The sequence below is a fragment of the Meleagris gallopavo genome, chromosome 20, assembly GCF_905368555.1.
Source record: "Meleagris gallopavo chromosome 20, MGAL_WU_HG_1.1, whole genome shotgun sequence".
Lineage (NCBI taxonomy): Eukaryota > Metazoa > Chordata > Aves > Galliformes > Phasianidae > Meleagris > Meleagris gallopavo.
Window position 1 is genome coordinate 4,953,085 of NC_139423.1, and position 18,613 is coordinate 4,971,697.

At 52.2% G+C, this 18,613-nt stretch overlaps 4 protein-coding genes across 5 annotated transcripts; 2 read left to right on the forward strand and 2 right to left on the reverse strand.

Annotated features, from left to right (window-relative positions):
• The first annotated feature begins 5 nt into the window (after positions 1-5).
• PCYT2 (phosphate cytidylyltransferase 2, ethanolamine) lies at positions 6-10,582 on the forward strand. Of its 2 annotated transcripts, XM_085240327.1 has the most exons (13): positions 6-162; positions 518-606; positions 1,188-1,349; positions 3,194-3,260; positions 3,690-3,774; positions 4,822-4,866; positions 6,276-6,414; positions 6,840-6,922; positions 7,101-7,178; positions 7,751-7,816; positions 8,070-8,135; positions 8,591-8,679; positions 9,372-10,582. In XM_085240327.1, the coding sequence occupies exons 1-13, from the start codon at positions 14-16 to the stop codon at positions 9,460-9,462; spliced, it is 1,209 nt and encodes a 402-aa protein (XP_085096453.1). In that variant the 5' UTR covers positions 6-13; the 3' UTR covers positions 9,463-10,582. The 2 variants fall into 2 exon arrangements, with proteins under 2 accessions (XP_085096453.1, XP_085096454.1); XM_085240328.1 differs by lacking the exon at positions 4,822-4,866.
• Positions 10,583-12,671: 2,089 nt separating this feature from the next.
• Positions 12,672-13,207, reverse strand: NPB (neuropeptide B). The gene is made up of 2 exons (XM_010721349.3): positions 12,974-13,207; positions 12,672-12,846 (listed from the first exon to the last, which is right to left on the reverse strand). Exons 1-2 carry the CDS (start codon positions 13,205-13,207, stop codon positions 12,718-12,720), a joined length of 363 nt encoding a protein of 120 aa, XP_010719651.1. The 3' UTR covers positions 12,672-12,717.
• Positions 13,208-13,346: 139 nt separating this feature from the next.
• On the reverse strand, positions 13,347-13,924 carry ANAPC11 (anaphase promoting complex subunit 11). Its single transcript, XM_085240331.1, has 2 exons — positions 13,594-13,924; positions 13,347-13,497 (listed from the first exon to the last, which is right to left on the reverse strand). The coding sequence occupies exons 1-2, from the start codon at positions 13,922-13,924 to the stop codon at positions 13,352-13,354; spliced, it is 477 nt and encodes a 158-aa protein (XP_085096457.1). The 3' UTR covers positions 13,347-13,351.
• Positions 13,887-18,552, forward strand: ALYREF (Aly/REF export factor). Its single transcript, XM_085240333.1, has 6 exons — positions 13,887-14,117; positions 14,316-14,447; positions 16,730-16,877; positions 16,972-17,035; positions 17,196-17,373; positions 18,269-18,552. Exons 1-6 carry the CDS (start codon positions 13,887-13,889, stop codon positions 18,281-18,283), a joined length of 768 nt encoding a protein of 255 aa, XP_085096459.1. The 3' UTR covers positions 18,284-18,552.
• Positions 18,553-18,613: the final 61 nt, after the last annotated feature.

Below are 18,613 nucleotides of genomic sequence, written 5' to 3' on the forward strand. Positions count from 1 at the left end.
GACGCGCCCCAAGATGGCGGCGGGGGCGGGCGCGGGGCGGGGCGGGCGGGAGGTCCCGCTCGGCGGCGGCGCCGCCGGTGACAGCGCGGCCATGCTGCGCAACGGGGCGGCGGGGGGCGGCGCGGCGGCACAGCGGCCCGTGCGCGTCTGGTGCGACGGCTGGTGAGTGCGGGCGGGAATAAAGCGAGTCGGCTGCGCTGCGCCTCCGCTCCTCTGTCACCGCCGCCGGGAGTACGGGGGGGGGGGAGAGGAGAGCGGGAGGAGCTGCGCGCCGGGGGCCGCGGGCGCGTTGCCGGCCGTCCCCGTGACAGCCGCGGCCCGGAGCGGCGTCGGTGGGTGCCGCGCGGGCGGGTGGCGGCGGGACGCCGCCCCGGGGACCGGCGGCGATGGCGTGAATCGCGGCCCCGCGATGGGCGGCGGGGAGACTTCGAACCCCCGAGCGCCGCCGGAGGAAGGTCGCCGTGCGCAGCCCCTGAGCTCGGCGCGTCCCCGGCGCTGAGAGCCTTTGTCTTTGCAGCTATGACATGGTGCACTACGGCCACTCCAACCAGCTGCGCCAGGCGCGGGCCATGGGCGATTATCTGATCGTGGGAGTGCACACGGACGGTAAGAGGTCGCTCGGCTTTGCGCCTCTCGATGTTACCGGACGGCCGTTACTCCCGTTACACGGCGGCGCTCATCCCGCCGCTCTCCGTGAGCGGCAGCTGCCGGCACGGCGTCGGGCGGTGCCGTTCTGCGCTTTGCTGAGCTGCGGTCGCCGCTTTTGGAGCTGCGATCCGTTCTGCCGACGCCGCTGAACCGGCTGAGGGTCAGCATGGTGCTCCGTGCACAGACTGAGAAACTCGAACCTAGATGAGAGTTGAGTGCTAGGGATTAATTCCTGCTTGTGAGCGTGGATCTGAAATCAGTTTATGGATGCAGCTTAAAGTGTAGGGTGAAGCCGCTGTTCAGGCATCCTGCTGGGGGCTGCAGGGCCAGGCAGTGCCCTTGGGAAGCAGGGTGTGAGGAGTCACCAACACCCTGTGCCTATAGAGGGAACCCCAGTGCCTTTACCACTTAGAAATGTGATGGAATAAAAACAGTTCCTGAATTCACTGGATGATCTTTGCATGCTATAAACGCCCCTCAAGCTGTCTTGCTGCTGTACTAGACTGTACTTCTAACTGGGTTTTCTCTCTCTCACCCAGAGGAGATCGCCAAACATAAGGGCCCCCCCGTCTTCACGCAGGAGGAGAGGTACAAGATGGTGCAAGCCATCAAGTGGGTGGATGAGATTGCGCCTGGGGCTCCTTATGTCACCACCCTGGAAACCTTGGACAAATATAACTGCGATTTCTGTGTGCATGGTGGTGAGTGATGCTCTGAGGTGGATTGGTGCGAAGAAGGGCCCCGTAGGGCTCGTGTGCTCTTGGTTTTCTGGCTGCAGAGCAAGGAGCTGCCTGACTCATGTGAAAGTTAACTTGTGTGTACAGACTGTGACTGGCTGTGCAGGTCTGTACAGCTGCTCCCATTCAGGGATTTTGGAGAAATGGGTTCATGTGCTGGGTGTTGGGACAGCAGTGTGATTCCGTGGCTTTAAGCACCCGTTTCACTTCCAAAGATGAAACGCACTGACAGTTGTCCTGAGATTACCCTTAAATCAAGCAAGAGCTGTGCATGAAAGGAATACATGTTTACACCATCTAAATGTGAAAAACGCTGTTATAAGGTTAGGTGTGCAAAACCAGAGTCATTTATGTCTGCTTATCCTGAGATGAGATCAGATCTGAAAAGCTTCGGTCTCTTGATCTAGCTGATAAGCTCCTAAAGCTCTTAGCTGACCCTGTGGTCAGACCTCGTTCTGCTTAGGAACATTTCTCAGCATACAGTCACTGAAGGGAGGCAGTGTTCTGGGGAAACATTCCTGCTTTTGTACTCTGTCCCTTCCTTGGACTATTCATGCTTGTTCAGTTTCAGCTCCTCCTCCCTACCCTTCCAAAGGTATTTTGTTAATTTAATCGGGCACAATCTTTGCACTCTTTCTCTTATCCTTCCTCATTTGATCCCAGCAACCTCCTATTGATAAGGCAAGCATTTCATTAAATGCAAATAAATCGTTAATCTTCAATAAGATAGATGTGGGATTTTTTTTTTTCCACGTGGACAAGATGACTGTTGCATTCCTTGTTAACTTAATCGCCTGTCCTGAAAATGCATTTGTGTTCGTGACCCTTTGCTAGGCCTGGTGAGGGATTGGCAGAACAGAGGAGTGCTGGTGGCCTTTGCTCCAGATTCGCTGCTTTGATCCCTTCTGCCAATCTTTCTGTCCTTCCACCTGGATAGCATTCATGGATGCTAGCTACATTCTGGCCAGGCTGTGGTTCTGCAGAAGATAAGTTTTGAAATAGCTGGGCTTAGCATGGGAAAGTGGCAGAGAGCAAACCTGCTGCTTCTTCCTCCATCCTGGCACAGTGCTCATTTCTGTCCTGTGCCCCAAGGGGAGGGAGAGGGGTTTTAGGAGAGCTTTCTTGAGTGTGCCACTGCGGTTGTGTAAGGAAGACAGGAGTTACCTGTGCTGTAAACAAGGGATTAGGCTGAACGAAGCCAGCGTAGGTTTTCACTTGTTAAGTCTTTAAACTGTCATTAAAAGGAGAAGAGAAGTGTTTTCTGTAGATTGAGTTGGGACTCATGCCAAAGCTGAACCAGAGCTGATTGTGGAGGATTTGAAGGGATATATTAATATTTCTGTAATTGCCATCACTGAGGGACTGAGCAATGATGCACTGTTTGACTGACTGGGGAAGAGTTGTAATGTGAACTAACAGCTCAACACAGTGCTGGAGAAGTTAGTTCAGTGCTTTTAGCACAGACTGATGGTGGCTGTTGTTACTCAGAGAACAATTCAGTCATGCCTGTGGTTGGATTTGCTCGCAGGGCAATGAGCTCTTGTTTCCTGGGGTATCTAATGAACAACAGGCCAGATTGCTACTAGACTTTAGCACTGGGAGCATGCTTGTCCCTACAGACAGATTTATCTTTCAAGCCCATGACGTTTCTGTGGAGGTGTGGGACATACCCTATGTGCTGTGATGCAGGCTGTAGGGGTTCTAGTCTGCTTTATATGGCAGATGTATTCCTCTGCAGCCACAATTCTAATGTAGCTGCTGTGCAGAGAGGTTTGGAGCACAGCTCTGAGGCTTTCCTCTTTCTGCAGATGACATCACCTTAACGATAGATGGCAAGGACACCTACGAGGAAGTGAAGACAGCCGGGCGATACAGGTACTGCTGTGTAGCTTCCTACCCTGTGCTGGGCAGAGTTTCTGGGAGTTCCCATCCTGGAGGGAGCTCAGATGAAGACAGCTGTCTTCAGGTCGCACTTCAGCTTTGCTGTGAGGTGTGTCAGAGCTTTAGCTGCTTCAGCCATTTTGGCTTCCAGAAGGTGATGCAGTCCAGCAGCTGTTCTTGGTCAGCTCTGGGGGTTAGCTCTGCTGGGAAATCTGTGCCAGGTAGGTTTTCCTCATGTCACCCATTGCTGAGGAGGCCCAGCAGGCGAGTGGTGTACTTTATATCAAGAGCAGGTAGTAGGAAGATGTCCCTCAGGATGATTGCTGGTTTGGATAGATCAGATTTCACAGGTGGAACAGTGGGGAGAGGAAGAGGCACATGCTTCTGTGGCATCTGCTTTATCCTTTGCTTATCTCCCTGCAGGGAATGCAAACGCACTCAAGGTGTGTCCACTACCGACCTCGTTGGCCGCATGCTGCTCATGACTAAGGCTCACCACAGCAACATAGTGAGTCACGGGGCTTTGGGTGGGAGTTTGGAGTCCAGGGTGTATGTCAGCTCTTGCCTTCCACTGCTCCAAAATGGCGGTGGAGCTCCTGGGCCTGGCTCCCATATCCATGGAGAACTGGCAAGCTGGCTGTGTGCAAAACACTCTTTGTATTTACTTAAGCCTGCCTGAAATCACAGCGTACAGCCCATGGTGCTTCGGTAACGCATATGGAAATAAAACTTTGATTCTCCCTTGATTGGCGTGAGCTTCAGGAATGATCATGCTGGCAAGCCTATGGCTTCTGTGATTGTGGAGGTACAGAGTGCAGCCACGTTGATCTAACAGCTCGGTGCTGCCAGAATTGGAAGTTCTTCCTTCTCACCGAGCTGCACGCTTCTGCCTTTTGCTGTCTCTGAATCTTATCAGACCTTTCTTGAGTCTCCTCAGCTCACTCCCTGGTAGATCACTAATGTAAAAGCAAAGGCAAGGAAGCAGTGTTCTGTAGGTTAATGAATTGAATAGACTCAGTAAACAAGCAATGTACTGAATGGATTCACTGAGACACAGCAGGGAGGAGACAACGTGGAAACGAGAATTTAGAAGTAGAGGGAGGTCTTTCTTTTAGTGTGCTGAGCTGTTAGATTGGCTTAGCTGTAATAATGCAACTTCACACCACGATGTGACACAACGTCGCTATCTGTCTGCAGACATCTGAGCCCATCCCTGGTGGAGTGTCTTTGGAAAAAGAAGGGACACAGTCCTGCTAGGGGCTTGCGTAGTCAAGAGAAGACACAGGTGTGCAATGTTATCCAGCTGTGCAGGTTGAGCAAGAACCGCTGTCGCTGTGTGATGCCAGGCTGAGGTCAGATAAGGAAGTTTCATCTGACTCATGCTGGGACACGACCCTGGTTTAGATATTAACTCCTTTGTTAGTATTTAGTGGCAGTGATCAACGATACGCAGTCTAAGCGTGGATTTCCCAGCACTTCTGCCACACACAAGCGTATTTTTGATTGGATGAGCTATGTGAGTGCTTCAACATCTTGATTCTTTATCTCCCTTCAGGATGAGGACCTAGACTATCGGAAGCACACTGACAACTTTGGGAAGGTAATGTGAGTTCTGGTCTGAGACATCTGGTTGTTGGCCTGTCTGAGAAGGATTCCAAATGTGCTTTTTGGCCTGTATTGCAGGCTTGGTTTTCCTCTACATTTATTAGTAACCTCAGTAAATCTCTGCCACCCCCATAAAGTAGCTGCTGTAGCCAGTGAGATAGGCAGGTGTGGCTGCACAAGCCCTGCAATAGTGCTGTTGTGAATGATGTTTAATGGCACCACAGAGCTCCACCTGTTGAGGCTTTGCTGTTTGGCTGACTTGCTTGTGAAGCCTTTATTGCCACTTCCTTTGCGATGCAGACACCCAGAGTTCCAGCAGAGGGACAGGTTCTGTGGATTCTCCTTTTAGTACTTATGTTTTTACAGGTGTTGCCTTAGGTCTGGGAAGGATTTATGTAGCAGCACATAGTTAGCATTCCATGCAAGCCTGGTCTTAAGAAGCAGAGTGTTCCTGCTGGGGCTCTCTGCTGTTATGTTCAGCTCATACCCTGGGCTACTTCTAAAGAGCTTTTTTTTTTTTTTTTTTTTTTTTCCCTTCTTGAGTGTTATGTTGTTCCTCATTAACAACCACCTGTGCCTAAAGCCTGAGCAGGTTTTCTGCTTGTTGGAGTGTTGCTGACCACGCTGAATTGTTCTCCATCATGTTACTTGTTTTAAGCAGGCTTTTGGGGGCCTGTTGCTCCACTTTGGCAGTTTCCTGGTTCTTGGATTTAGAGAAACATGTATGACTTTAAGCACTCTGCACGACCCCTGCCAGAAGTATACCACCTTCTGCATACTGTTGTTTATGTGGTTTGCCCTAGTCTTGGCTGAACTGTGTTTGTTCTTTCAAGGCTTTTAGAGCTGCTCACATTAGGGGAGCAAAGCAAAGTAGAGGCTGGGGCCAGCGACCAGAAGTGCTTCATGGTGAGGCTCAGCCTCCACCTTTTGGTTTCACTGTGGCTGGGCTCTGGCTGTTGGAGCAGAGGTGGTTCCCCTCCTACTTAGCATACTGCCCTGCCAGGTAAATGGGTAGGCTGCCCTACAGCTTGAAAAGAGCTTTGGCATAAAAGGATTTTGGTAGTTTGCGTGTTGTGCACCTGTTCTGTCAGTAACTCTGCCTCTCCTGGAAGTCCTGGTCTGCCCTGTTGCCTTCCTCCTTCCTAAGTTTTCCTCTCAGCATCTCCTTAGCTGGCTGTTGAGGGATGATTTATGCTGTGTTTGACAGAGAGAAAGGGGCTTTGGTGAGATCGTGTAAACATCTGGTGCTGGGAACGTAGACAGTGCAAGCTTAGAGCTGTGATGTTTGCTCGCGAATTAAAACACAATCATGCCTGCTGCTGTGTTCTGGTGCTGTGTTGTTTTTTTTTCCAAATCCCCTCCTGGAGCCTGAAAAGGAAGCATGTATGATGTGTGTTTTCCTAGGGACCAAAAGGTCATAGTCCTTGGACCGGTGTCTCGCAGTTCCTGCAGACATCTCAGAAGATCATCCAGTTTGCATCAGGGAAGGAACCACAGCCAGGAGACACTATCATCTACGTGGCTGGAGCCTTTGACCTGTTCCGTATCCTTGACTCTGTTTTGTCAGGAAAATGGTGTTGATCTGTTTGATGTTCTTGTATTTAAGGCACCAGAACAGGATATCTTGAGGTCTGGCTGTCTTAGACCGAATGACAGCTGTTAGAAAGCACGAGGCGTGTAGAACAGACACTTCAACCTTGGGACAGTGTTGGAGGCATTTTGCTGAAATGCCCCAAATGGGTAGAAGTTCTGGACGGAGGCAAAGTTGTGTCCATGTAAGGTAGAGCTGGAAAGAACCTGAGAGCCAGAGGCGGAAGCAAGCAAATGTTAGTAGTTCAAAGGCAAAAAGCAATGGGGAAATGAACCCCTTGGGATTAATATATTCTGTTGTTGTTTCTTAATGCATCTGTTTCTGGCTTCCTTTCCCCATTTTCTATGTGACCTTCAATTCCTTAAATAGTTCTCTAGATATTGGGCATGTCGATTTCCTGGAGAAGGTCCACCAGCTGGCAGAGAGACCCTACATCATTGCTGGGCTGCACTTTGACCAGGTTTGTGATGTTCAAAGGCAGAAAGCTTGGCTGCTGTTCCTTCTAAAACAAGCAGGCTGTGCTCCGAGAGACAGGGAAGGGTTGTATTGGCTGGTACAGAATGTTTGTATTAGGAGAGAATGAAAAGGAAGAGGATCACATTGTTTTGCTTCTAATTTTGACTGACGCTTTGCCTTAGGAAGTAAATCGTTACAAAGGGAAGAACTATCCCATCATGAACATTCACGAGAGAACACTCAGTGTCTTGGCCTGTAGGGTAAGTGCCTGCAGCTCTGTCCCTTTGTGCTGTTCCAAAAGTTGCTGAGATGACATTCTTCACTCATAGCTAACAGTCCTGCATGAATTCTTTAGAATGTGCTGAGAAAGCAAAGACAGGACTGATTGCTTCCGGCTACCAGAGCTGTGCTCCCAGGGGGAGTCACTTGGCTTAGCTGTCGTCCCAACTAACCAGAGTCAGTGCATCCATCCACATCTTCCACCAGCAGTGAAAAGGCAGAGTGCTGTTCTGCTCTATGCAGAGACATCTGCGTTGTTGCAGAAAAGCATCTCCTTTCTGCAGCAAGGAAGAAACTTCCTCGGGAAGAAACATAGGGGGGCTCAGAAATGTGTGCTCTGAGCAGTTAATATGGGGATTTGCTGTATAAAGCCTGCCAGAAAGCATCGTCCTTAATGGAACAAAAAGATGCTGTGTGAGAAGTAGCAGCTGCTGAACTCACCTTCTGCTTGGACTCATAACTCTATACCAGATAACCTGTTCAAGTGCTTTGTTTTCTTTAAAAACAAACAAACAACCCTAAAAATAACCCAAACTCTTGATCTGTTTTGTAGTATGTCTCAGAAGTGGTGATTGGAGCCCCCTATGCTGTCACTGCTGATCTGCTGGATCACTTCAAGGTGAGTCTTTGTGTACGGATGTACACAAAGATGTTGGGTTGTGCACAGAGAGCTAAAATGGCACTGGAGAGCAGCAGAGCAGTGAGGGGTCCTGCTCAGTGTGTTTAGGGGAGCTCTGGCTGGAGGCTGAGCCTCCACGTTCTGGGTGTTGGTATTCCTCATGTCCCAGCTCTGCTTAGTGAGTGCAGTGGCAGAGTTACTGTCACCTTCTGGAGGGATGTGATGGTGTCAGTGACTTTGTACTGCTCTCTAGGTAACTCTTGTGTGTCATGGAATGACTGAGGTGGTTCCAGACAAGGATGGTTCTGATCCGTATGAGGTAAGGTGCCAACTACCGCAGCCTGTGCTTCTTTGTCATGATCTGTAACAGGTATGGTTTTGTTCATGCTCCTGGACTGAGATGTGAATGGCAGTGCTTGCTACCAGCACATCCTGGGCAGCTGGCTCAGTTTTTACCCACTCCTCAGGAAGCTACTTGTATCATCCACAACAGCCCCATTCTTTTAGTCACTGTTTTGCCTGTTTTCGATACCTTCGTGGCAGAATGAGAAATCTGGTGATCTTTGCTCTATGCCAATCCCTCGCTCAGCTCCTGAGTGCATTATGTTTTGCTTCTGGCAATAATTCAGTCTGTATCCGAGGAGATCATCTTGTGCTGTGCCTGGCTGAGCACCCAAGGACCTTCTGGACCCTCTGCTCAGCTGTCATTTATGGAGCTGTAAATTGGAGGTCCTGCGTGTTTCTTGCAGACAAATCTGCTGTCTTTGTTCACAGGAACCGAAGAGACGTGGCATTTTCCAGCTTGTGGACAGTGGCAGCAATCTCACCACAGATTTAATTGTGCAAAGAATCATCAAGAACAGGTTGGCTTTCTTCATCTCTTAATTCTGTTCAGTCTTGCTTGTCTGAGGACTGATTGATGGGATTGAGCAGGAGGAAGAAGAGAGTATTTAAGACACAGAGGGGGAGTCAGTGAACGTGGTCCTTCCTCTTCCATAGCTTCGTTTTGGAACTTTTGGCAGGCTGCTTCAGTGTGAATTTACCAGACCATAAAGGAAAAGGAATAGCTGAACTGTTCTGCATAAGAATGTGCTTCACAGCATGTTTTATCGCTTTTCCTCTTCTATCAGTGAAGATATTTCTGTGCTGTCTTCTTGTGGATTCAGCATACTGCTTCTTTGCAAGCTTTGCTCTTTTAAGCTTGAGCCCTTCACCTCCAATGATCCCAGTTCAGATCAGTTGTCAGTTTGAATTTGGTGTTGCAGCATTAAGTGGTCTGCTCAGGACAGACCAAGTGTGGAATAGCAGCATCTTCTGAAGAGAGTGAGCTAAGTGTGGTGTGAGCAGTGTGGAAGCCTAGGATTTGAGTGATCGTGGCACCCCTGGAAATCTCTCAGAGCTGGCTTTCAAATTGAAGGGTGGTGGGTCGTGATGGGGCTTCTGAAATACAGAACAAAACTGCAGAGGAGAGGGCGATACTCTCCTGTTCCGGGTGGTTTTAGTCTCCTAAAGATAAAGTCTGGATAAGACTGATGGTATTTTATGATTGATGCAGGCTGGAGTTTGAAGCCAGGAACCAGAAGAAGGAAGCCAAAGAGCTGGCAGTATTGGAGGCCATGAAGAGACTGGAGGAGGGGAAGCATTAGACCAGCAGAGAGCTGATGCGTTGCTCACAGAAGGCCGCAGCGTCACCTTCTGGAGGAGCAGGGAGCTCTTCTAGGAAGGACTGAGCAAGGACAGCACTGCCGGTGTGCTCAGGATGTGCTGCCCTACCCTCTCCTGCACTAATTATGCAGACATAATGAGTTGGGATCTTGTTGCCTAGTTCTTCCTCTGTTAATCAGCCACTGTTCCCTTTCCCAGGAGAAGATTTGACAAAAGGAAAAAAAAAAAAATAATGTTTTTAATTATAACTAACGTTTTAACATGTTGATGTGCTTTTACTTTCTGCCATTTCTGGCTTTTAGAAGATTGGAAATGGAGCAGCTGCTCAGGCCCCTCCTGCTCCCATCCACGTTCTGCTGTCCTGATCAGAGTCTGCATTTCGGAGCAGCCCTTCAGGCAGTGGTGCAGACTGGAGGGGGAACGGACACAGCCCAGCAGTTCTGTGAGCTTTGGGCTGGGGATACCAGGCCCATCGCTGTGTCTCCTGCTGGTGGTGCTTCTTGGCTGCTGCCTCTACACAAACTCCACAAACTACTGCTGGTTTAACTGGATAAAGCCTTTCTCCAGCTGTGCTCGGTGCCGGTGAATCATTTACTTCACCAGTGACAGGCAGCAGCTTGGCATCTGCTGGGGGGGAGGCACAGAGCTCCTCAGGCCTGATGTTCTCAATGGTGAGTTGAGGAACTTCTCTTGCACAAGCCTGGAGCATACAGGGGGCTCTTACCAACAGCTTTTCCTGCCATGAGATGAGCAGGACTCAGTGCTCCCCATGGGCCATGCCTGGGGCTGTGCTTGCTGCTGCTGCCGGAGTGCACCTTGTGCCTGACAGATGTTACTGGGAGGAGTGACCCCGTGGGCTGGAATTTCACTGCTATTTTATGAGGGTTGAAGTGCAGTATGTTTACCTCCTGCGGGGCTCTGCAGGGCCTGAGGAGGTCTGGGAAGAGCCGGGCGTTGGGCTGAGCCCTTCTCTGCCTCGTACATTCCAGGGTGCTGTGCTCGGCCTCTCCCTGCACTGTGCTGTACGATCCCTCCATGCCCATTCTTTTGTCCTCTGTTGTAAACTTCTGTTGCTGATCATTAATAAAACATTGAAGAGTTGTCTGTTGGTCTCTTTGGTCCTCGAGTCTGGGTGCCAGACTTCGGCAGTTGCATAAGCCATGACAGACGTGCAGTTGAGATTCTCCTGGTGCCTCGGTGCACTGTGGTGTGCAGGCAGCCCTGCAGGGTCCATCCTGCCCACAGTTTGTGTAGATGGGCTGCAGAGCCTCAAGGCCTCACATCAGTGCCATCTGCATAATGAATGTGTCATCTGTCACAAGGTGCTGCCAAGATCAAACCATCCACCTGTGTGGGAGCACTCGGCCTCCCCATGGGGTGGGAATGGGAGGAGTGTGGGGCTCCTGTCTTCTCCCAGAGCTCTTTGGGCATATCTGATGGGAGCAGTGGGTTCACTGTAGTCCCCGGTGTTGGGTCTGACCCACTTCTCTGCCGCTCTGCTGTCCCATGCTGCTCTCAGGGTTGAGGCTTCTGCCTCGCTGACCCCCAGCTCCCCCCAGCCGAACAGCGCTGTGCAGCCATCATCACAACCACCTCCGCCTCAGTGACAAACTGACCCCAGGCTGAGAGCATCTGCATGCAATGAGCCGCCCCCAGCACCAACGCAGGTACTGCTGTTATTAAAAAATGACAAAACCATTCCATTTCTGATCCTGGTGCTCGAGTGCGTGCCTGTCGGTGTCACTTAACTGCCAGAGAAGCTTCAGCTTTGCTTGCTCAGATGGGTGTGTGGTGGAGTGGCATTCTGTGCAGCTGCTCACTGCTATTTCTAAGCAGAAAACTTCTGCCCATGACATCTCCTACCTCAGGTGCCTGCGGGCCCTTTTAATTCTCCTTCCAAGGCTGCATTCGCTCACACCCTGACAGTCCCAGAGGGCAAAAATGAGTGTGGAGTCAAAATGAGGAAATAAATTAAATGAATTTAAAGTCTGTGACTGACTGAATATTTTTGTGGGTTTTTTGTTTGTTTGTTAGTTATTTTATTTGTTCTTTTTCCTTCCTTTCCCAAGCGCAGCTCACAGCTTTGGCTCCAGCACCAAACCCAAGGCAGCTGCCCCTGTGAAGCGCAGTGCTGTGAGCGATGGCAGCGGTGCTGGGTACGTGGGGCTGTGCTGGGCCCTGGGTGGGGGCACAGTGGGGTGGGGGCACCTTCACAGCGTGGGGCTGGATCAGTCTGGAGACAATTCAGCCCCATCTCTTGCTCAAGGGTTCCAGAGCCTGGGTCTGCATGCTTGGGTGCTGCCCTGGCTGGGGGTGGTGACCACTGGGGTATTGCTGCACCCAGGTCCTGCTGCCAGAGTCCAATCTGAGCACCCTGGGGCAGGGCCTTTGCAGGCGAAGATGGAGGCAGCAGGTCCCCTCCTGGGGCAGTAACTTGCTGGTTGCAATCACAGAGTTATTTTTCTGCTGGGGATGGGAAGAGCCATGCCCACCCAAAAGCGCCATCCCTGCCCCTCTAGGACAGTTGGACTGCAGGGTTGAAGCTGTGCCAGTGCTGAATTCCTGCAGATGTGAACCTAGAGGCTGTGTCTCAGCAGTGGCAGTACTGCGTTTGCGTGGGGTCAGTGCATGGCTCCCCCTGACCTCAGTCCATGGCATCCCCCTCCCCAGGATAAAGTCCTTCCTCAGTTTGGCTTGGCTGGGTACAACCCCCCAGCTTCAGATACATCTCCTGTATTGCTCAGAGAACTGCAGACATGGCAGGGAGGGGTAGGGGCTTATCAGCCATGTGGAAGAGACTTTCCCTCTGCAGCAGCTCTGCTCACAGGCACTGTGCTCAGAGCTGGGTTGCTCCAAGCACTGGCAGATCCCCACTTGCCAGTGTGGATCCTTGTGCTCCTCTGTCCAACCAAGGTCGGCACTGTTCCAGCTCCGACACTCGGTTTCAAAGGGTTCCCTCTCCCTGCACTGTTTTTTTTGCTGTGAGCTCAGCAATGGGGTTTCAGCCTGTGCTCTGTCCCCCAGTGCCTGTGGCACTACCAAAGCTCTTACCCACACAGTCCTGGGTGGGCACTGCTTATCAGGGCATACATCTAGAGGCCCCCCCGTGTGCCCCAGATCCTGGTGGGCTCCCCCCAATCCTGAGGGCTTCCAGGAGCACCTCCATTCCCTCAATAACAGACAAGATCTCTCCATTCCATGTGCATTTATTGTTACTGTAGAGCCACGGCGCTGCCTTAGGCGCCTACACACTCCGTGGAGACCAAGGATACAGTCACAGCTGCTCTGCACTGGAGAGCACCAGGGACCCCCAGCAGCAGCCGGCAGCTCCGTAGCTCGGGGTCCACACCTGTCACACACGGCACCTGCAGGGAGAGCATCACAGAGACCCGTGTTCCCGGGTGGGAACTTGGAGTGGGGCTGCCCACAGAGCCTCGCAGTGGGCAGTCCCGGTCCCAGCACGTTCCATGACCGGAGCATCCCGGTACTCACGGCGGCATGGAGTGGGGCAGCAAGTCCGGGACGGAGCGCTGCGGGGCGGCGCTGGGCGGCACCTTCGCTGTCGGAGCGGCGGCTGTAGGGCAAGCGGCGGAGGCCGGAAAGCAGTCCTGAAGCTCTGCCCACCGGGTAGGAGAGGGGCGCGGCCGCCTGCCGGTACCAGGGCGCGGCGGGGCGGCAGAGCAGCGCCACGGCTACGGCCAGAGCCAGGCAGCGGGCGGCGCGCATCGTGCCAAACGGAGCACAGCGCTCCGGAACGCCGCCGCAGCCGCCTCTTTATGGCCGCGCCCGCCCCCGCCGCACAGCCCGAGGGAAACCGCCGCTCCCCGCCCACGGAGCCGGGAGAGGAGCGGCGGACGGGGGCGGAGGGGATCACTCCTTGAACTTCCACTCCTGGCGGCACATGGGGCAGTGCTGCTGCACCTGCTGCGAGTGCAGCCACTTCAGGATGCAGTGCATGTGGAAGCAGTGCGAGCACTGTCCCCACACCAGCGGGCAGTCGTCCCCGGGCACTTTGCCTGCGGCGCGGACACAGCGTCAGGACGGGCCCCGCCGCACCGTGCCGCGCACCGTGCCGCGCACCGTGCCGGGCCCCGCGGCCCCGCCGCACTCACAGTCGGGGCAGCAGCCGTTGAAGGCCATGCGGCAGATACCGCAGTTTTCGTCGTTCGCCACCCACAGCCACGAGGCGACGCCGCTCCAGCTCCGCACCTTCACCCGCATCGCCACCGGAAGTATCGCCCGCCGGCCCGCGCCGCGCCGCCGGAAGTGCCGCTCGCTGCCCCACAAGGCCCCGCGAATCTGAACGCGCGCGAGCACCGCGCCTCCGCCGCCGGCTCCGCCTCTTCCGCTTCCGGCGTCGGCGCAGCGCGGCCGGAAGCGCAGGCCCCGGAGCGGAGCCGCCATCATGGCCGACAAGATGGACATGTCCCTGGACGATATCATTAAGCTCAACCGAAGCCAGCGCGGCGGCGGCCGGGGCGGCGGCCGGGGCGGCCGGGGCCGAGGCGGCGTCACCCGCGGGGGCGGGCCCGGTCGGGGCGGCGTGGGAGCCGGGCGAGCGGGCGGCGGTCCCGTGCGGAACAGGCCGGTGATGGCCCGGGGCGGCGGCAGGAATCGGCCCGCGCCGTACAGCCGGGTACGGGCCGGGAGCGCGGGCGGCGTCCGGTCGGCGGGGCCCGGAGGGAGCGAGCCCGGTCCGCGGGGCGGGAGGCGGCGGTGGCGGTTCCTGGACGGGGCGGGGGCGGTGGAGCGGGTGGCCCTTTGTCCGTTGCCGGCAGCCGGGCCGTGCTGGCGGGCCCCGGCGCCGCTCAGCGAGGCGTCCCTGTCGTTACAGCCGAAACAACTCCCCGAGAAGTGGCAGCACGACCTCTTCGACAGCGGTTTTGGGGCGGGCGCTGGCGTGGAGACCGGCGGGAAGCTGCTCGTCTCCAACTTGGACTTCGGCGTCTCAGATGCGGATATCCAGGTACGGACTCGGGGTTGTTCCCGGGGGGTTTCATTCATAACATTGGTGCTGGATGCTGGGGGTGGCTGCAGGAGCGCTGCTGGCCCTGCTCCCTCTGGAAGGGCCCTCCGTACGGTGCTTAGCCCTGTGCTGCAGGCACTGCTGGGGCTCTGTTCTGAGGAGTTCGAGTGGCTGTATTCAGAAAAGCCTCGGTCTTTATGGAGCTGTAGGTAATCGCATATTAAATGGCTCTGCCATGATGTTGTGTGGGGGATGCTGCCTTAGCTCAGTCTTGTTATGACTGCAGAGCTTGGCGCAGGCTGTGAGCTTTTAAGATTTGTGTAATTCCAGAGGTTCAGTAACTGTATGTGTACATCTGTTGGCTCTGTTTTCATAGTACTTGTTTATGTACTTTCTTTGTTAAAGCTGTGTTTTGTTCAGTAGCAAGGTGTTCTTATAGATGCATCAGTGACAGAAATCTGATTTATTAACCTGCTCACTCATGCTGCCATTTCCACAATTACCAAGTGTATCTTATGACAGCTGAATGTTCTAGCTGAGTTACCAGCTGCAGCTAAATCCCTTGTTCCAGCTGTGCCCTGGGTGCAGGCTGTCTGCAGCAGAGCCAGGCAGGGCTCAGTGTTCCTGCACAGCTGTGGGGCTGCTCTCACCTGTGGGCAGCAAGGTGTGCAGAAACAACTGCAAATCCAAGGAGCATCCCCTCTGGAGGGTTTTGCTGACTTAGTCACGTTGCAAAGAGCTTTGGATGGTTTCTGGTCCTAATGTCCCCACCAGGGAAAAAAAAAAAAATCATTTTTATGTTTTCTTCATTTGTTAATTCATTCCTGTTCACCCATATGCCAATCTGTATGCATCAGGAGAATTGGAAGTGAGCTTTTTTTGGTCACCTAGTTATTGAGTGATGCACTTAAAACCACTGTTTTTTCCTCAAGTAAGATTAGGTTTGGTTGAAATAAATTTCCTGTTTGCTGTAATCAGGCCCAACATGTAAAATGTAAATCTGTAAAGTTATCTCAATGTAAGGAATTCATGTGTTTTGTGTGGCAGTTGAGAGTTTCCTTTCCACAGTTGGCTTGGACTGCAGGAGCAGACAAACTCGTGCATATGTTATATGTAGTAGCAAAGCTGACTTAGTGGGCTGTGCCTCTTTGTTACTGCCCATCCCATAATTTCTCACTAAGCTGCACTGATTGTTTTCTTTGTTTCTGTGCTGATGGCGTCATTAATATGGCATTGCACAGCTCAGTGCTGTGCTGTAGGAATGAGGGGCTGGAAGGAGCCTTGCACATTTTGCTCTTGGAGGAGGCTGCGTGGTGCTGGGGCTCCAGCTTCTCTGCGGGACAGGGATGTGATGGAGCACCTCTCCTCCCATGTGGTGCTGTATTCCAGAAAGCTTGTTGAGTGCTGTGCTAATGTTCGTGTCCACTAAATGGACACAATGGAGAAACTTACTGGCAAGCTTGCCTAAAGTACAGCTGGCTTAAGAAGTGAAAATATTTATAGTGCTCTTTTCAAAAGGAATTCGTGGAGATGGCTGGAATAGTGTTGAGGCTCTGCTGCAGGTGATGTGAAAGGCAGCCTGTGGTGTCCACTTTGGACACCTGACAATTCTGTGCATTTGGAGCTTTGAAGCAAGGGGTGTAGGTAAAAACTTGCGGAGTAGTGAGATGTCCCTAGATGGTATACTAGATGTAGCATCTGAAACAGAATGGGTGGCTCCACTGTTGCAGTCTTCCATCACGTATGATGGTGAATGATGTACTTCAGTAGAAGACTTCCTGGTTTCAGTTTATTCAGAAATATCCCTAAGCTCTGGAAGGAACTGTGCTTTAAATTGCACCTAGTCTAGCAAAGCTTTTAAGAAAAAAGAAGTCTTATAGAAATTGTAATTATGTTATGAATTTCTGTATTTGTATGGATGATTTTTCCTTGGGAAATTGATTAGGGTCTGGATTATTTTAAAACAGTGTCTCTATTGACTCAACCTTGAAAAAAGACCAGCAGTGTCCCTGGGAAAAGGAGCAGGTCAGCATACCTTGAGGCTGCTTTGTATACAAACACCCTTCAAGCAGTGGATATGAAGTCCTGTTTGTTTCTGCCACCTGTGGCTGCTTTTTGGAATTCTTTAATGGCTTGTGTTCCTTCTTTCATTGGTGCTTTTTGTGAAATGTCAGGGAATGTACACGTGATTGCTGAAAGCAAGAGCTGCCTGCACCTTTTCTGGGCTGCTTGGTGTTTGCGATGCTGACGGAAGCATCCTCGCTTCTCCCTCTGTTTCTCAGGAACTCTTTGCAGAATTTGGGACCTTGAAGAAGGCGGCAGTGCACTACGACAGATCTGGACGCAGTCTAGGGACAGCAGATGTGCATTTTGAAAGGAAAGCAGATGCTCTGAAAGCTATGAAGCAGTACAATGGAGTCCCCTTGGATGGTGAGTCTCCGTGGCTGTCGCGTGCTTCTTTGCACAGCTGGTGGTATTTGTGTGCCTGCCACACTCACAGGGTAACTGGCTGCTTTTCCTGCAGGGCGCCCCATGAACATTCAGCTGGTTACATCACAGATAGACACACAGAGGAGACCAGCACAGAGGTGAGAAGCCGTACTGCCGCGGGAGTCGCTGTGCCAGTCAGCACTGGCAGTGAACTGGCCTGTTTAGGAAGCATGGATCCTCCTCGTGTCCTGCAAACTTCTGAGTGCCTGTTGGGGTTAACCAGAATGCACTATAACAGTTGCTTTTTAAAAATCACAGTGTAAACAGAGGTGGCATGACCAGAAACCGTGGTGGTACAGGAGGATTTGGTGGTGGAGGTACCAGGCGAGGTAGTCGTGGCGGGAGCAGAGGGAGAGGCAGAGGGGCTGGAAGAACTTCCAAACAGCAGCTCTCTGCAGAAGAACTAGATGCACAGCTGGATGCTTACAATGCCAGGGTAAGTGCTGCTTGCACGATGTTCACAGGTACCCTGCAGTCTCTTTTTGACAAACTTTGGCAGCTGGCTGGAAAGAGAAATTGTTTTTCAGGTCATTGGACTTAAATAGCCTCCCTCTAAAGCTGAGCATTGCCCTGTTCCTGTAGCTGCCTTAGCTCTCCAGAACTACTGTTGCTCATAAGTAAGAAATAGCCGCTTTTCCAACTTCCCCTGGCTTGTTGCAGCCTGTCTCAGCCAGAATTGGCAGTAGCCAAGATGTGTGATGAACAAAAGCTATGGATCAAAGCCCGGGGAGATAATAGGCTGGAAAAATGAGAAACAAAAAGAAAATACACATGAAATAACTGCCTTGGTGCTAAGAGGAAGAAAGAAGTCAGTGATGCTGATCACAGCCTGCAAAACCCTAATGCAGAGCTGGATGAACAGAGTAATGCATGTGGTTTCTTTCATTCAGAATGAGCTCAGGTGTTGTGCCACAGCAAGACTAAAGTCTTAACTGAGAATCAAAGTTAAATTCGTGCATGATGTAGTGGATCATGAAACATGCTGGTCTGTGTTGTAGACATGGGATTAAATCAAGTGATAGCATGGATAAAGTGAGAAGAATTCTAGAAACATGGCTGTGAAAATGTGATTTAGAGCAGTGCTCGCTGAAACTAGAGATGCTTAAATGATGATAGTTAGAAAAGGCTTTAGGTTGAGGAGTGAGAAGTGTGAGGTAGGGAGTTTGACCAGGTACTGAGGTGAAGGTCAGGTCTGGTCAGTAGGCACTGCGGGGCTGGGGTTGGGGCTGCATCTCTGCTATTGAAGCATCCTGGGTTGGCGGCCTGGGTTGGGGCTGGGGGGAGGGAGGAGTTGTGGTGGGCTGCTGACGCTCCTCTCTGCTCTCTTCTAGATGGACACCAGCTAAAGTGGCGAGCAGTGCATGGAAGGACTCCAGACATCTCATTCCATGCTCTGTGGCGGGAGGGGTGTGCGACTGTGGCTACTAATATCAAGGATGGAATTTGTTTTACTTTTATGTTTTGGAATAGGTTTTAAACTCATGTAAAGGTTTTTTTTAATTCTGAAGCAGACCCGTTTTGTACCGAGTTATTTTTGGGATAAATTTTACTGGTTGCCTGTTGGGCCGAGGTGGCTTTTTCACCTTTGCCGTAATAAAATAGAACCGTGTCTAGAGCTCTGCCTGCTCCCTGGCGGCCGCTGCCGCCCCGTCAGCCCGCGCGCTCCTTTCCCGCGC

Coding starts and splice junctions, on each gene's coding strand:
- PCYT2 (XM_085240327.1), top strand. CDS start 14: ATGGCGGCGGGGGCGGGCGCGGGGCGGGGCGGGCGGGAGGTCCCGCTC. Junction 607..1,187: donor CGTGGGAGTGCACACGGACG/GTAAGAGGTCGC, acceptor TCTCTCACCCAG/AGGAGATCGCCAAACATAAG. Junction 7,179..7,750: donor TCAGTGTCTTGGCCTGTAGG/GTAAGTGCCTGC, acceptor TCTGTTTTGTAG/TATGTCTCAGAAGTGGTGAT.
- ALYREF (XM_085240333.1), top strand. CDS start 13,887: ATGGCCGACAAGATGGACATGTCCCTGGACGATATCATTAAGCTCAAC. Junction 16,878..16,971: donor CAATGGAGTCCCCTTGGATG/GTGAGTCTCCGT, acceptor CTTTTCCTGCAG/GGCGCCCCATGAACATTCAG. Junction 17,036..17,195: donor CAGAGGAGACCAGCACAGAG/GTGAGAAGCCGT, acceptor TAAAAATCACAG/TGTAAACAGAGGTGGCATGA.
- ANAPC11 (XM_085240331.1), bottom strand. CDS start 13,924: ATGATATCGTCCAGGGACATGTCCATCTTGTCGGCCATGATGGCGGCT. Junction 13,498..13,593: donor CAACGGCTGCTGCCCCGACT/GTGAGTGCGGCG, acceptor TCCGCGCCGCAG/GCAAAGTGCCCGGGGACGAC.
- NPB (XM_010721349.3), bottom strand. CDS start 13,207: ATGCGCGCCGCCCGCTGCCTGGCTCTGGCCGTAGCCGTGGCGCTGCTC. Junction 12,847..12,973: donor CTGCCCCACTCCATGCCGCC/GTGAGTACCGGG, acceptor CTCTCCCTGCAG/GTGCCGTGTGTGACAGGTGT.